General features: G+C 39.1%; 2 protein-coding genes across 2 annotated transcripts; one reads left to right on the top strand and one right to left on the bottom strand.

Annotated features, from left to right (window-relative positions):
* Positions 1–6,402: 6,402 nt before the first annotated feature.
* LOC113327378 (purine permease 3-like) lies at positions 6,403–7,836 on the top strand. The gene is made up of 2 exons (XM_026574679.1): positions 6,403–7,304; positions 7,399–7,836. The coding sequence occupies exons 1-2, from the start codon at positions 7,164–7,166 to the stop codon at positions 7,678–7,680; spliced, it is 423 nt and encodes a 140-aa protein (XP_026430464.1). The 5' UTR covers positions 6,403–7,163; the 3' UTR covers positions 7,681–7,836.
* A 3,755-nt stretch (positions 7,837–11,591) lies between these two features.
* On the bottom strand, positions 11,592–14,889 carry LOC113282687 (pentatricopeptide repeat-containing protein At4g39530-like). Its single transcript, XM_026531736.1, has one exon. The coding sequence runs from the start codon at positions 14,838–14,840 to the stop codon at positions 12,312–12,314; it is 2,529 nt and encodes an 842-aa protein (XP_026387521.1). The 5' UTR covers positions 14,841–14,889; the 3' UTR covers positions 11,592–12,311.
* Between the last annotated feature and the right edge of the window lie 1,326 nt (positions 14,890–16,215).

Here is a 16,215-nt window from a genome sequence, read left to right as displayed (position 1 = left end):
AAAGGTGCGGAAGCTAAGTTAGCAGCATCATGCTCCATGAGCATGCTTTCAAGGAAAAATGAACGTGCATTTTCCTAGATTTAACACATAGTAAGGAGCATCATCACGATGCACCGGGGAATTTATGGCATGCACGCCCAGGCGTCAGACGTAATTTTCCGGTCTGTCACAGTTGGTAGCAGAGAAAGTTCCGAGATAACTCTAGGGACTGTGGGGAGTGAACTCATTAGCGAGTATCTTCCTTGAAGGGAAACCTTAAAGTTGGAGAGTAGACCAACTTTTGCGCGGAAAGAGTTTGTAACTGCTAGGCCATTTACTATGCGAATCGGGTTGAGCTTGTTTAAACGCTTTGAGTTTGCCAAAAAATCCGTCTACGACGGTGCTGTCTGGGACAGTTGGCTGGTATCCTACTACCACTGACATATGGATTGATCACCCCTCACCCATCAGGGACGGTGTGCATTTTCAGGTTGGGCTAGGAACCCATTACGATGGGTAAATGGAAATCCGTCAAGGACGGTGGCTTGCATCCTGCTGCGCTGACATTAGCGTTGGGTCCTCATAGTGTTGCGTTAAGATTTGGCTTGTCATTTCGATGATATATTTCACTTGTGAACTTTAGGGATTCTTTAGTGGTGGTATGTGGCGCCATTCAAGATACCTGGTTAAGATATCTTTTGTCAACTGGCCAACTTGATATTCTCGGTAATGTTGTGGGGACTTTTGGATTTTAGGGCAGGCAGTACGGGACGGTTGCTCAGAAGGTCTAAATTGTTGTTTACGACAACTGGAAGAAACCCGTGATTTCTGAGCATCTGGTTTGAGACTTTTGTTCAGGAATCCAAACCGAAGAGTTTGTCCACAACAGTTTTTATTTTGAATTTCGGGGAAAAAACTCTTTAAAGGAGTGAATGATGTAACACCCCGTATTTTTAGCATGGCGCATGCTCAAAGATGCGCCATGGAATGAGATGAAGCTTCATCTCAAGCTCCGTTGCTTGTTAATATGAACATTTTCCTAGGGCCAATATGACGCCAAATAAGGCACATTGCGAAGATATATTGGTCAATGGCCAATATCACACCATGAGGGTACAAGTTGTATGTTATATTGGCCAAGATCCAATCTTGCACCAAAGGTGATTTGGGCCAGTTGGGTGTGGCTGGCCTAGAACAAAGTAGCGACATAATGGAGCATTACGCAGGTCATGGGCCTATGACGAATATCGCAACAGGCCAGAGAAGGTTGGCCTTGGAAATGTACAACCATCATGGATGGACATTGGAGTAGCCTATGGGCCAAAGCCGGAAATAAAGCCATGACGACCCTTGACTGGACCTGGCTCAGGAAATATTCAACCATCATGGCCGAACATTGGATTTGGCATGTGAGCCATAACTGAATGTACAACCATCATGGCCGTATATTGCATTTGGCCAGGGTAGTAATGTGCATCCATCACGGCCTTGGGACTTGGTGAAGTCATTTTGCTCCTCTAATCTAAGTTGTAAAAATGTCAAGTTAACATATATAGGTAGGGGTAGTTGGTTGAAGGTGCATATACAGACCACGCACCAAGTAAGCTTCATAGCTTAGGCGAAAGACTATAAATGATGCTTAGGCCTCATTTATAGCTGTGTAGGCTTTCTAATGGAGCATATTAATCATGGGCATCACTATGCCATGCCGCGTGCCAGATATGCATCACTTGGATGCATTTTTATGTAACGGCCTGTACGGCCTTGACCATTACCATTATCGTTATTGCTAGGCCACGACCTTTTAAACGAGTTGGCTTAAGTTACTTTTCCATTGGAGGATGAACTACGGTCAATGCTTGATCCCTTTAGAGTAGGGAAGGGTACGTAGGCAGACGCAATGAGTTGCAGGATTTCCGATCCAGCACTTATCGCTCATATCATCTGATTTCGAGATGATTTTGGTACATTGGCCTCTCATATCATATGGATCGGTAGCTCTACGCAAGATATGATTGTGGCCATACTTGATAAGGAAAGTTTCATTCCATTCCTTGGATGCTCATGCTTCCTATCAAGGCGTTCGACTTAGGAATGTACCAATGGCGTGTTGGATATGAAAATCGAAAGTAAGCTACATCGATATGCAAGTTAGCGAAGCTTGCATAAGACTAAGGAAGGTACGACATGAGCCTGATTGATGTACCCAATTGGCACGAGCAAGACAAGTGCATTCTCTCAGCAATGCTAAGCTAAGTGAAGAATGGGTATTAGGCCTGAAATGACCTATGCGTAAGTTCAAGGCATGCCTTATGCCTGGACAAGACTTGGAATCCAGTGATGTATGCAAGGTGCATCGGCCATAACCTTCAAGACTTTAAACCTTTTGCAGAACAAGCGTAAGTTGGAAAGGTGTGGAAGCTAAGTTAGATGCATCATGGTCCATGAGCATGCTTGCAAAGGAAAATGAACGTGTATTTTTCTAGCTTTAAGGCCCAGTAAGGAGCATCAACACGGCGCACCAGCGAAGTTATGACGTACACGCCCAGGCGCGCCAGGCGTAATTTTCCGGTCTGTCACAAGGTATTTCGATCCGTACACGATAGCTATATGTGTAGGTAGGTATGTCTCTCCAACTCGACCAACCAACTGTCTAGCACATCTTTCCCCCAAAAAATAAACACTAATATCATTGATAGGATTTTATAACACCACACGCTGGAGAGAAAAGTCTAGAATCTTTCGGACAATATCAGTTTTGTACGTATTATTCAAAATCCACATACAACCTCCAAATAACATTATATTTGTTCCTAACCAACATTTGGTATCTCCATGTATGAATGTTATCTTGTTCATTCTTTTATTTTTTTGGCTTCCAATTACCACTGTCCTACCTCACTATCATTGGCCAATATTTCGTTGGGTAGTCATAAAATCTTGGTACACCAATGTTGAAACATGCATACCACCAGAGCTGGAGTAAAAACATATAAAGGAAAGCAAACTATATTTAGTCTAAAACTTTCTAGATATTTGTACACTGATTTAAAGCCAAAGGAATGTATTGGCATATTTACCTCAAGGATTCCCCAACAACCTTCTATATTTGAGGCACCACACCATGCGATATCGAGGAAAATGTACAATTCGGCTAATATAGCAGACCCCCAATCCTAAATGGAATCTTATTCCATATCTTGCAACGCCTCTAGCCATACCACTTGAGTACTTGAGTTTGAATTTGGGAAAAAACATGAACCAAGCATCCATAAAATAAATACCTTTGCAATCTGTATCATTAGCAGGGATATACTCCTCAGAATTAGAATCGTTATCACCATGCAATTTGTTGAATATAAATGCCTTTAAACCGGAATTAGGAACTCCACCACTTCTTAAAGCTAAATGATTTTGTTGTGTTGCTATGCAAAACTACAACGGAAGTGCATCTTTGTGTCGCTCTTCTGCCAACCAACCATGTTGGTCAAATGGAACATCATCTCCCGTCCCATAAGGTTTCCCAAGTAGGAAATACAAATCTAATGGTATTATGCCTGGAAAAAAAAATTAAATTTGTTCATTTCATTTGTAATCCTCGTATTGACTGCATAAAAAATATAAACAAAAAAATACGACATACCTATTTCGAAGACATGAAAATGAAACGTGTGAGTAGTATACCACCGACGCTCCATCAACGTGTAAAAAAATGATAACATATACATTATATGTGTTTACAATTTTTTTTGTTTTACTACTAGAAAGAAAAAACACAAACTACAGAAAAGAAAGATCGTCTTGCAAGAAAGCCACAGTACAAAAAGGAGGTTTGGAAGAGAACCATCACATGCATGAGCCACGGTGTTCCCGTATCTTTTGTTGAAAAAAAAATCTATTTTCGATCTCCGATTCTCAATCGGTCCGCGAGTTATAACCCCAAAGGTGTCACATCCATGCACAAAAACTCCACCAAAACAAAATGTTCACAAAAATCCCATTTAACATAAACTGTCTACATTACCCTTCTATTATTTAAATCACCCCAACAAAAACAAAAATCAACCCAACCTTTAAATTTTATTATATTATCACCACAAACAACAACCCACCACCAGCAACACCACCACCGCCCGTCGTCACCGCCGCCACCGACCACCTTCTCCGCCGCCGCCACCGACCACCTTCGCCGGCTCCACCGACCACCACCGCGCCACCACCAGAAAAATGATGAAACCAAAAATTGGTTTCACCAAAATAAGATGAAACCAAATTTTGGTTTCATCATAAAAGAAAGGAGAAAGAAGAAGAAGAAAAAAAAAATGAAACACAATAAGATGAAACCTTCCACCACCGTCAACTGCACCGCCCCCATCGCCACCACAACCATAATCACCATAACCACCACTACCATTACCTCCTTAACTATGACTACTTTCAACAAAAAAATAATCCACAATAAGATGAAACCTACCACCACCGTCAACTGCACCACCCCCATCGCTGCCACAACCACCAGCACCACAACCACCACTACCATTACCCCCTCAACTACAACCAGTTTCAACAAAAAATAATCCACCTGTATCCCACCATCAAAAATTGGCTTCACAGATATTAATATTCAACAAAATGAAAAAATACGATGAAACCTAATTAGGTTTTATCAACTTCAGCCAATTCATTACACTTTTAACAATGCAGACATACACCTCTTTAATTGTAACCCATACCAGTCCTTTATGCAACACCTGAAGCTCAACTACAACTCTCATTGCATTAGCACCACCCTTACTCAGTTAATCCATTCTTTATCACTTCCATAACTTCAGTTAAGGCCACCACTACCAACAAAACTTCTTCATCAATACCTGGAGTACCAGTACCAGACCCTTCTATACACATTCTCCCAATTCATACACACATATAATCAAAACCACCATTGTACATACAATCGAAACCACATATTGTCATTTCACCAACATAACTTCAATGATGAAACCAAACATGCCGTCTTCCAAGTCAGACCGAATAAACTAGACAAAAATCAGGTGAAACCAAAATTTGGTTTCATCATAAACTTAATTTTCATCATTAAAATCTTTGGTTTCATGACAGAAAATAGGCAAGTTTATGATGAAACCAAATTTGGTTTCATCATTAGTTTACTGTTTTCACCAACCAAAACTGTCAGAATTTGATGAAACCAATTTTGGTTTCATCATAAATCTGTCATTTCCCAATACAATATTGATTTCGACTTTGAAGATGTATCATCATTTGCTGGTGATGAAAACATCATAAGGTGGTGGTGGTGATTGTAGAGGATTGAACGAGGAGGCGGAGGTGATGTTGGGAGCGGATCTGCAGGTACTGGTGTTGATTGTAGATGAGGTGTTGTTGGTGGCCGATTTGAAGGTATTGGTGGTGGTTTTAGATGATAAAAGGAGGAGGTAGAAGTAGTGTCGGTGGCGGATCTGATGTACTGGTGGGAAAAACAAAAATAAGATGAGGCGGTGTTGTTGATGGAAAATCCATAGACGGAGAAGAAGAAGGTGATGATGGTGTTAATGGAGGAGAAGGAGGTGATGATGGTGTTAATGGAGGAGACGGAGGTTCTGTTGGTGGCGGATCTGGACACATCGGTTGGTTTGATGGTGGCGGAGCTACTGTTGGTGATAAATCTGAATAGAAATAGAAGAAAAAGAGACGAAGGTTTCGTGGAGGAGACGAAGGTGTTGCTGCTGGTGGTGACAGAGGTGTTGTTGTTGGTGGTGACGGAGGTGTTGCGATGGTGTTCATGGAGAGATATTTGTTGCTGCTGGTGTTAATGGTGGTGGGGAGATGAAGACCGCATAAATAGAAAAAAGAAAGGAGAGAAGAAGAAGAAGACAAGGTAAAAAGGGTATGTTTGACTTTTTTTAAAGTAATAAAAACTAAATTTGCACATTATTATTTGACCTGGAGTTGTTGTGTCACTTTTTAATTAAATGGTTTTCATTTATTAAAAATAATATGGTTAGATTTTTTGTACCATATGTTTGGTCACCTTGATTTTATTTGACTAGTTTTGATTCTCAATTGTTATTTGTACGAAACGGAAATGATAGATATCCCCAAATTTTTGTCCCAAAATATCTCCCGACTGAAATAAAGGGATGGGTTTCACTTTTACCATCCCCATGTTGAAAGGTTTTGATGTGGACCATTTGATCCCCTCAGTGGATCGGGAGATTCTTGCGGTGGTGTAGCACCCCTATGCACAAATTACATGGACAGTACACAAACACTTATTTTTAAATGGACCCCATGAGTTGATCAAAATGGCATTTTTGATATTTATCGGATAGACTAAGGCCATTTAATGATAAGTTTACTTATATATTTGAACGTTGTTAGATATTACCCAAGGATCGACACACGGCTAGAGTTAAAAGTCAGACCACTAAACCTTAGGGAATAACACAATTCATGCCCACCTTCAGCACATTTTTTTTCTTTGTGCAACTATCTCTCTCTGATCTAGTTAATCATTATTGCCATGGCTACTTCTGCCATGAATATTGTAGCACCAGATGTTCTAGGAACAACCCAAAATGACGGCAATTCAAAACCCCACATAGAAAAACCAATCAAAACCAAAAACTGGCTGATGATTATTATAAATTGTGCCTTTGCTATTTGCGGTGCAATAAGTGGTCCTCTCTTAATGAGACTATACTATCTTCATGGTGGTAATCGTATATGGCTTAGTAGTTTTATTGCATCCGCTGGTTTTCCAATTCTCATATTTCCTCTCATTTTTCTCTTTGTTCGGTCGAAATCATCGGCCGATAAAATTTCTTCTATCTTTTTGGATGGAACACAAGTTGTTTCTTTGGGGTGCCATACTTGGGATTCTGTATGGTCTTGTTACTTTCATGTACGCATTGGGTTTATCCTATATTCCTGTATCAACTTCATCCCTTCTCATGGCAACTCAATTATGTTTTATTGCATTTTTTTCATGGTTGATTGTGAAGCAAAAATTCACAGCTTTCATCATAAATGCGGTGGTTGTAACGACACTTGGATCAGTCTTGTTGGGTGTTAATGCCAATGGTGATAGGCCAATTGGTGTATCAAAAGCTCAGTATTGTTTGGGGTTTCTTATGACTTTGGCGGCTGCGGCTTTACTTGGGTAAATGATGCCCCTAATTGAACTTGCATACACTAAAGCAACTAAAAACATTACTTACTCAATTTTGTTGCAGTTCCAGTTCATTCCTTCCCTTTTCTCAACCATCGTTTGCGTCATTGGGATGCTAGTCAACAAGGATTTTCAGGTACACGTTAATTTGCGTTAATGTATTACCATTTACCAAGCAATGGTCCCATACGCCATACTAATACACTTGGATAATGCTATCAATTTCACAGGCCATCTCTAGAGAAGCAAATGATTTTGACCTTGGCAAAGCCGAGTATTATATCATAATGGCTGTGACGGCAATAATATGGCAATTGTCAGGTGTTGGAACTGTGGGAGTAATCTTCTACACCAGTGCTCTTTTCAACGGTATACTCGGAGCAGTTCTAATCCCATTAACAGGAGTGGTAGCCGTGATATTTTACCATGAAGATTTCACAGGATTAAAAGGAATGGCATTGGCGTTATGTCTTTGGGGTTTCTGTTCTTATTTTATGGAGAATACAAGATGACGATGAAGGTAATCGACAAAGTCGAAAATGAGCCTAATAGTAATAAACTGGATGATCAAGAAGGACCATATACTGAGTGAATCAAGCGTTTAATACCATAAGGTATTGCAAAACTATTTGGTTTGTGATAATGGTCTTAGTAATTCGGTTTACGTATATGAATCTTAATTTTATCTAGAGTACTACGTACCCATGTATCAAAAAGAGTAAAAAAACTAAAAAGTACAATGTTGTTAAAGACTGCGGTCATCCAACTGACAATGAGTGGAGAGGTCCTAATAGATTATAAACCGCAGGATCTTAAATAATCCAACCATGTGGGACTAATAATCTCAACACGCCCCCTAACGTGTAGCCTCGGCGGGTGCTACAAACACGTGGACAATTAAATCGGGTGACGCGGAGTAAAGGTGCGATCAACTGACTCGACACAAATAGCCTGCTCTGATACCATATTAAAGTCTGCGAGCATCCAACTCAAAACCAATTGGCGATGAGTGGAGCGGCACTTCCATATTATATTTTAAGTTAATTAAGAGGATTATAGCGATGTGGGACTATTGTCCTTTCACACGCCCCCTCACGTGTAAGACCAGTCACTGGGCCTCACACGTGGACCTACGTACGAGTTACCAGTCCATCGGTAACAAGTGCACACAGGTGAGTGACTAAATCAGGGGGTAACACCTAGGCCAGTATCGACACTGGCCTACACCCCGGGTGTACAAGTGACAAAATCGGTTAAACACTTCGGCCAGTAACTCGGCCTACACCGGGCATACGCAGGTCTAGATCTGAGACTTAGCTCTGATACCATGAATGGAGAGGCCCTAATAGATTATAAACCGCGGGATCTTAAATAACACAACCATGTGGGACTAATAATCTCAACAAATGTCTTTTTATCTCTAAAGAAGACGCAAGATAATCTTTTTTGCAATGGAAAAAGGTTGATGTGCTTATATTTTTGTTCCACTGAAAACTTTATAGTTTTGAAATTAACAAAAACTAAGGGGTTTGAAGTATTGTTTTACATATTTTGTATAGTCTGTTTTTAGAATTTTTTTGTTGATCATTATCTATAGATAGACTTTGGTTCGATATCTTGGTGTTTATCATATATTAATATTGGGTTTTAAGTGCATCTTTCTTTTGACTCTTCTTTTCGACGCTCAAGTGAGGCATAGTTGGTAAACTTGTAACAGTAACCTCATTCATGTAAAACCCGATTTTGATATGAATCCATCCCCAATATGAATCCATAAGGGAGTAAGTAAATATCTCCCTTGACAGAGCACTTTCTTTGGGGAAATGAGAAGCATGCCATGTTAAGATGTTCTTTGGAATGATGGAGTTATGGTAGAAAGTTGCACTTGCGGTTCTTGAAAAAGTAGATTCCCACTGGCTTTGCTCTAAGCCATCTTTTGTTCTCCTGACATTTATAGAAAGTGCTCTTACTGCGTCAATATGGTGGCCTATTCTACTGAATGAAAACATGAAATCTTTTCCGAAATCAACCAACAAAATCTCGTGTAGGGCTGGTGAAGTGTCACTTGAAAGTTGAGCCACATCAAAGATAATGTTCACTTTAATAGTATAGTGCTGCTGCGCATGACCAGAGAGATACACGTGATTTCACAACCGAGAATCTGACTCCAAGATGGATCTCAGCCTAAATGAATTAACTAGACTTGGTTTTGCATCTTTTAATCAAGTCAGGAAGTTCGATAATGTATTCAAGAGCAATTCGGTTTTGTCGTCCATCAAAATGTACAAAACCTTTGATATATAATTATAGATATTACCATGCATGCAACAACTTAACTTATGATACGCTGAAGAAGGTTGAAAGAGTACTGGAGCGTACTGCAAATAGTTAATGGAGCGAAAGATCTAAATGTAGCCGATCCATATAGCTAGCTTATATTCACAACGAATGCCATTGTAGTAGGTTTCATGTCAGTGTCGCTCCTACTTGGTGCCTAGCTAACAGCCAAAGTGGCTTATCACCTCTCATCTTCTCTTTTTGACTACCAAAAAGTGATCCAATCATCTAAATCATATTCCCCCTCGAGATCAACCAGGAAAAAAGTTCTTTTCACAAACTTGTGGCGGGCAATGATAGAACATTAGAGCGTCCACAGTGGGAGAGTAAACCCAAATATTTGGTCTTTTGAACAGACGTAGTGGAACGTACTATCGATCAAATTTTGATCAACGACTAAAATCCAGAGTATATTTGGTCTGGGACCAAGACTAAACCCAGATATAGTCGAGCGTTGATATACTTCACGCCCCACCACCAGGCGGACATATAGTGCACGTCCCACATCAGGCGTTGGTATAGTCTACGCCCCACACCAGGCGTTGGTATAGTTTACGCTCCACATGGGACGTACGTAAAGTCTATGCCCCATTTTTTTTTTTAATTATTTTGTATGGGGCGGGCATTATACCCCCGCCCCATTCTTTGTTTTCAAAATCAATTTAGTGGGGCGGGCTTTATACCTCCGCCCCACTTCTTTCATTTTTTTTTTTTTTAGTGCACGTCCCAAACAGGCGTTGGTATAGTCTACGCCCCACACCAGGCGAACGTATAATGTACGTCTGACCAAATTTAGTCTTTCCACCGTAGCGTCACACACCATACTAAACCCAAAATTTGATCTTTTTTTCCCTCTTTAGTCTTTGGTTATACTCGCACCACTGCAGTTGCTCTTAGAAGTGCTACACACAATTATTATGGTGGAGTTTTATATTAGTGGGAGTTTGTGCTGCATTAGTGTTGTGTTATGGTTGGATAATCTTCAAAGGTATTGCTTTGATTTCATTAATTAGCTAGGTTTAGATAATAGATAGATATATTTCTGTAATTCCTTGGTTTGGTTGTTTGGGACCTACTTTTGTGTGAAATGTTCCCCTAAAGTCACAGCAAAAATGTAACCATGACATCCGACTTCACTAAGAAGAGAAAAATAGTGATTAAAACCCAACAAACAAGGATTTAACAATAATAACACTATGTAGGAAGATTGGAATAATCAATAATTGAAATATACACCCATTGCTCATTATGTCACGAAGAAAATAGGGATGCTCTTGATAGGAATCATAATGACTATCTCGCACACAACTAACAAGGTAAGTGGCCTTTTCTGTTGTGATTTTCATATATGATGCATTTCATCATCATTTGTGTTTGATTACGAGTAATATTTGGCACCGAATCCTGCTATCACGCACTCGAAGACATAGCAATACAATGAACACACAATATCTTCTTGCATACAGGGCAAGTGCCCGTTTTGTTGTCATATTCGTTCCATTAAGATAAAGTTTCTTTGCTGCCACGCCTCACTGTTGGGTGGTTTTCAGTGGGCTTCTACAACTTTGTAAGTAAAAACAGGGCTAGCCATTATGAACTTAAAAGTGCCATCCACACCAAATTAGCTCTTCTTTTCCGTCAGTAGCTTGATTATGTACACGAGCCATCAACATTTAAGATACTAGTTAATACAAATTTAGGCAGTAATTATGACACAATTGTCAATTATGCATTCATCAGGAAATGGATACTACCTTGATCTACTTCTTGGTTTGTTTGCCCGGTCCAAGAATCAGAGTTCATCCGAGTATAGGTGTCCAAAAGTCAAAATGCAAACAAGTATAACTTCCTAGAGAAAGGGAGTTTTAGCATACATTTTCAATTATGCATCATGGAATACTTTAGCAGCTCAGCTTTTTGAGCATTAACAGGATTGCTAATGGGAGTTGTTTGGTTCAAGGAGTCTGATGTTACTTGTGAAACTAATAATGTTTCACATTGATTTGCAGGCAAGAAGAAGTACTCTCAGCTACTTCAGTTGTTGTGTCAATGCATAAAAATGGAGGAAAAAAATGGAAATATGCAGGGGAGAAGCTTTTATTAGTACAATTTATCATCTGTTTTTCGCTCTCTTCTTTTTCTCCCTGTTCTAGGGGTGTTCCTTCTGAATTTACATCTAGGTGTTTTACTGATCATAAACATGACAGCGTTCATCTTTTGAAAGATACTATTTCAAGAGCACATAAAATGTATGCAGTGACTTATGAGCAAACTTACATCTAATTTTATCCGTATGATTCTTGTTTGCAAACTTTAGTGCCAACTCTTAATCGTAGATAAAACCAATGGCAGAAGAAAAGGCAAAGTTATGCAAAAACTGATTCATTACCTCTAAAATTTAAGGTTGTCAACAGAAATACCTTTAAGCAGGGTTATCTGTTAGAATGCCTTTTATAACGAAGCATTCCTGAATTACTGCTCCAGCCTCCGCGTTCATTTATTTGATTACTGGTTACCCTTTGCAAACTTTACACAGACTAGACAGATTCCTGCAGGTTTCCTGCAGGCTGTATCTGATTTGAATCACATGTCAAAATGTTGAGAAGTGTTGTGTTGAAGCCACACGCAGAGCCCTCCCAAATCATAATTCAGCCGCAATAGTGAATTTGGACGGCTCAGACTAGCACACTATTTCGGACGGCTCAGACTAACTTCAATCTTGCATTATCATTTAAATATCGAACTGAGCAACTCAAACCCAGCTCAAATCTGATACTGTCATACAGAGCCTTGAAGCCCTCCTTATTTAGGAAAGAGTGGTTAGTTCAGGCACGTCACCCACATCAATAATTTGTTTTGTCAACTTTTGTAACACCCAGTAAATAGATTCGGCCTGGTTGTGAGTTTTATCTTTTGCAATGAACACTGTAACCTTACTATTCACTTCTATCCAACTATGTCCTGGTTCCTTCAATACCTCATTGCTATTCATCTTCTTCCTAACCTTCTCCACATCTGTCCACATACCTTTAGATGCTAATATATTCGATAACAGTACATAAGACCCACTGTCATTAGGGTCAACTGAGATTGCCATTTCTGCAGCATACTTTGCTAGCTCTAGGTTACCGACCATTCTACATGCACTGAGTAAACTTCGCCATACAGTTGCTGCAGGTTCAATCGGCATTTGGTCAATAAACTCCTTGGCTTCATGTAGTTTCCCAGCTTTGCCCAGGAGATCAACCACACAAGCATAGTGTTCCATTCCTGGTTCAATGCCAAAACTGGACTTCATCGACTGAAAGTGGTTTAGCCCAATTTCAACTAATCCGACATGACTACATGCTGAGAGCACACCAATAAATGTCACACAGGTGGGTTCTATTCCTTCGACTACCATCTGATCAAACAACATTAAAGCTTCTTTAGCATGACCATGCTGTGCGTATCTCGATATCATTGAATTCCAGCACACAACATCTCTTTGGTTTATCGAATCAAATAGTACCCGAGCTTCTTCAATGCTTCCACACTTTGCATACATATCTACAAGGGCAATAGAGACAAATGGCTCTAAATCTAGACTAGTTTTTATAAGCTGGCTATGTAACTGCTGACCATGAAAGAGACTAGCTAGATCACTAGCAGCTGTTACAAGAGCAACAAATGTTATCTCATCAGGTCTTATTCTTGAAGTGAGTAATTTTAAAAATAGCCTGAGAGAATCATCGCTTTGCCCACTTTGGGTGTACCCAGAAACCATGGCATTCCATACCACAATATCCCTTTCAGTCATCTCATTGAATATAAGCCTTGCATCATCAACACAAAAGCACTTGCAATAAACATCAATTAGAGCACTACCAGTATATAAATCTAAAGCAACTCCAGATTTTACAGCGAGGCCATGAATTTGCTTGCTCAACTCGATGGTGGACAAAGAAGCTGAAACCCCAAGAAGACTAACAAATGTTAAGAGACTTGGACTGAATAATCTAAGCCTCATCATATGAAACAGATCCAATGCCTCACAAATCCGGCCTTGTCTTGCGTACCCTTCGATCATGGCATTGTAAGAAATTACATTATGTTCATCCATCGCATCAAAAGCTTTTCTAGCATCTTCAAGTGAAGTACATTTTGCATACATATCGATCAAACCATTTTTTACAAAATCATCAGATTCAAGATTCGCTTTTATAATATAAGAATGAACTTGTATTCCCTGTTTTAAAGCTTCAAGTGAACCACATGAAGACAGGATACTAGTGCAAGTAAACCCATCAGGTCGCCAACCTAACCGGGTCATTTCCGAGAATATTTTCATAGCATCCTGGTGAAACGAATTCTGCATATACCCAGCAATCATGGTGGTCCAAGAAACGACATTCTTAACAGGCATCTGATCAAATAATTTCCTTCCTATCTTAATTTTACAGCACTTACAATAAAAATCGATGAGCACATTAATCACTGAAATATCTGTTTCTGTCCCATTCCTCAACACGTAAGCATGGATTTGTTTTCCTCCTTTAAGAAAATTCAAAACAGAACAAGCACTAAGAACACTGGAGAAAACATACCTATCAGGAACGACATCAGTTTCCCTCATTTGTTGAAACAGCTGCAAAGAAACTTCACTCTTACCACTTCGCGAGTACCCCATAATTATGGTAGTCCAAGTCACTGCAGTTTTCACTGGTAAATCGTCAAAAACTAACTTTGCTTCTTCAATATCCCCGTTTTTACAATAAAAATCAATCAAAGAAGTACCCACATATACATCTTCATCAAAACCCGCTTTTATAACAAACCCACGAATTTGAATTGCTCGTTTTACATCTCTCAACTGCGTGCAAGCTCGAAGAACACTAGATAATATGAAATCATTCGGATTCTCATTCGACGAAACCTGAAATTTCTCAAATACAGCCAAAGCTTCTTTACCCTGACCATGTTGAGTATACATGGATATCATTGAAGACCATGTTATTAGATTCCTGTCAGACATTCTATCGAACACTAACCGCGCTTCATAAAGACAACCTAATTTCGAATACGTATTAAGAAGGACATTGATTAAAAATAATTCTGATTGAAACCCTGAAACTATGATAACTCCATGAACTTTCTTGTAAAAGAGGTGAGGATTGTTTGGGACATGTATTTGTAAAAGTTCCGCCAGCTTACGCTTTCTTCTACGGAATTCAATGTTGTGTAAAATGGGTTTCTTTGAAAGATACAGAATAAGAGACGATGATTGCCAAGTAGAGAAATTTAATGCAAGATTTATTGATGTAATTTTTCTGAAAAAGCTGCAGAGAATTCTCATTTAGAAGACTAAATTCGAAAACCTTCATTGATAAAGGTAACGGACATGTTTCTGATATATACAAGGCCTGGAAATTGAAGTTTGTTTCTGGCGGGTATAAATAGAAGCTCAAAAGTGGTCTTTTTTAATCAGAAGTAACTTTTCCCGGAAAAGTTATAAGTTAGTTTTAGAAGTAAAAAAGTTACTAATTTTGTGAAGGTTGGTTAACGCAAAAATATTTTTGCTTCTATCATCATACATGATTAGTACCATTTTTCCCGTAAAATCCAAACGACAATAAGTTTAAATCTAACAGTTTAATGATACGTTCCTCTTATAAGACTCTACATTCCTAGCAAAAATGAGCACAATTCGAGATATCAAACCTCACCGTCTACCGATCTTAATTTCAACCGATAACTTTTAACGACTGATATTCAAAGGGATAGATGGTGGTATTATAGGTTTCGAATTGTGCTCATTTTTTGTGGAAATGTAGAGTCTTATGAGACGAATGTGTCATTAAAATATTAGTTTTAAATTCATAGTCATTTGGGTTTTGCAGAGAAAATTGCACAATCATGTATGATAGTGTCCATGGATCCTCCCTCGAAAGAAATAGTTTTGAAATTTTATACACAAACATTCTTCCTATTTTTTGGCTTCTAGGAGTTAAAAAGTAGCTTTTGGGTGCGCATCCAAACCGGTTTGTAAAATATACTTCTTTGATTAACTTCTGCTTCTGATATCTAAACACCTTAGAGCATCTCCAACGGATCCTGAGGTCTTTCCTACGTGTTATTCTTTTTAAGATAAAAATTGCTTAGTTTTAGGAATGGAAAAGAAATCTTCTCCTACGGATTGGCGTTGAAGTTAATCAATAGGGCACATGTATTAACGCTATTGGCTAAAGAATTTTTTTCTTTAAAAGTCTAACTGCTTTACTATTTACTCTCCAATGGAATTGCTGATTATGATCCTCATATCCTAAAAGAGACTCTCTAAAACCATAAGATCATGTAAAGGATGTAACTATAACCACCTTCCACATCATCTTCACGTTGCTTTTAGAGGTTTCAATTGGAGATGTTTTTTTCTCAAAATATCCTAAAATTCAATGTGGGCTACGATTTAGGAAGTGGAGAAAATCTCGTTGGAGATGCTCTTATTAGGCATATTCCTTTGGATATATACACCGACTATGCACTTGTTTAAATGGCAAATAAAAGTGGCTAACATCTTGTTTGTTTGCATCTGACTCCTGATCTGGGTTTGAGTCAACCCATGACTCTCCATGAGTCAGATGCCAGATCGTTTGTTTTTTTATTTTGAGTCAGATCTAACTTGCTCTCTGAATCAGACTTAACCCCTGCCTCGGAGTCGTTTGAGTCAGGGA

The sequence above is a fragment of the Papaver somniferum genome, chromosome 1, assembly GCF_003573695.1.
Source record: "Papaver somniferum cultivar HN1 chromosome 1, ASM357369v1, whole genome shotgun sequence".
In the NCBI taxonomy this organism is placed as follows: domain Eukaryota; kingdom Viridiplantae; phylum Streptophyta; class Magnoliopsida; order Ranunculales; family Papaveraceae; genus Papaver; species Papaver somniferum.
This window is presented reverse-complemented; position numbering and strand designations above follow the sequence as displayed.

Coding starts and splice junctions, on each gene's coding strand:
- LOC113327378 (XM_026574679.1), top strand. CDS start 7,164: ATGATGCCCCTAATTGAACTTGCATACACTAAAGCAACTAAAAACATT. Junction 7,305..7,398: donor TAGTCAACAAGGATTTTCAG/GTACACGTTAAT, acceptor TCAATTTCACAG/GCCATCTCTAGAGAAGCAAA.
- LOC113282687 (XM_026531736.1), bottom strand. CDS start 14,840: ATGAGAATTCTCTGCAGCTTTTTCAGAAAAATTACATCAATAAATCTT.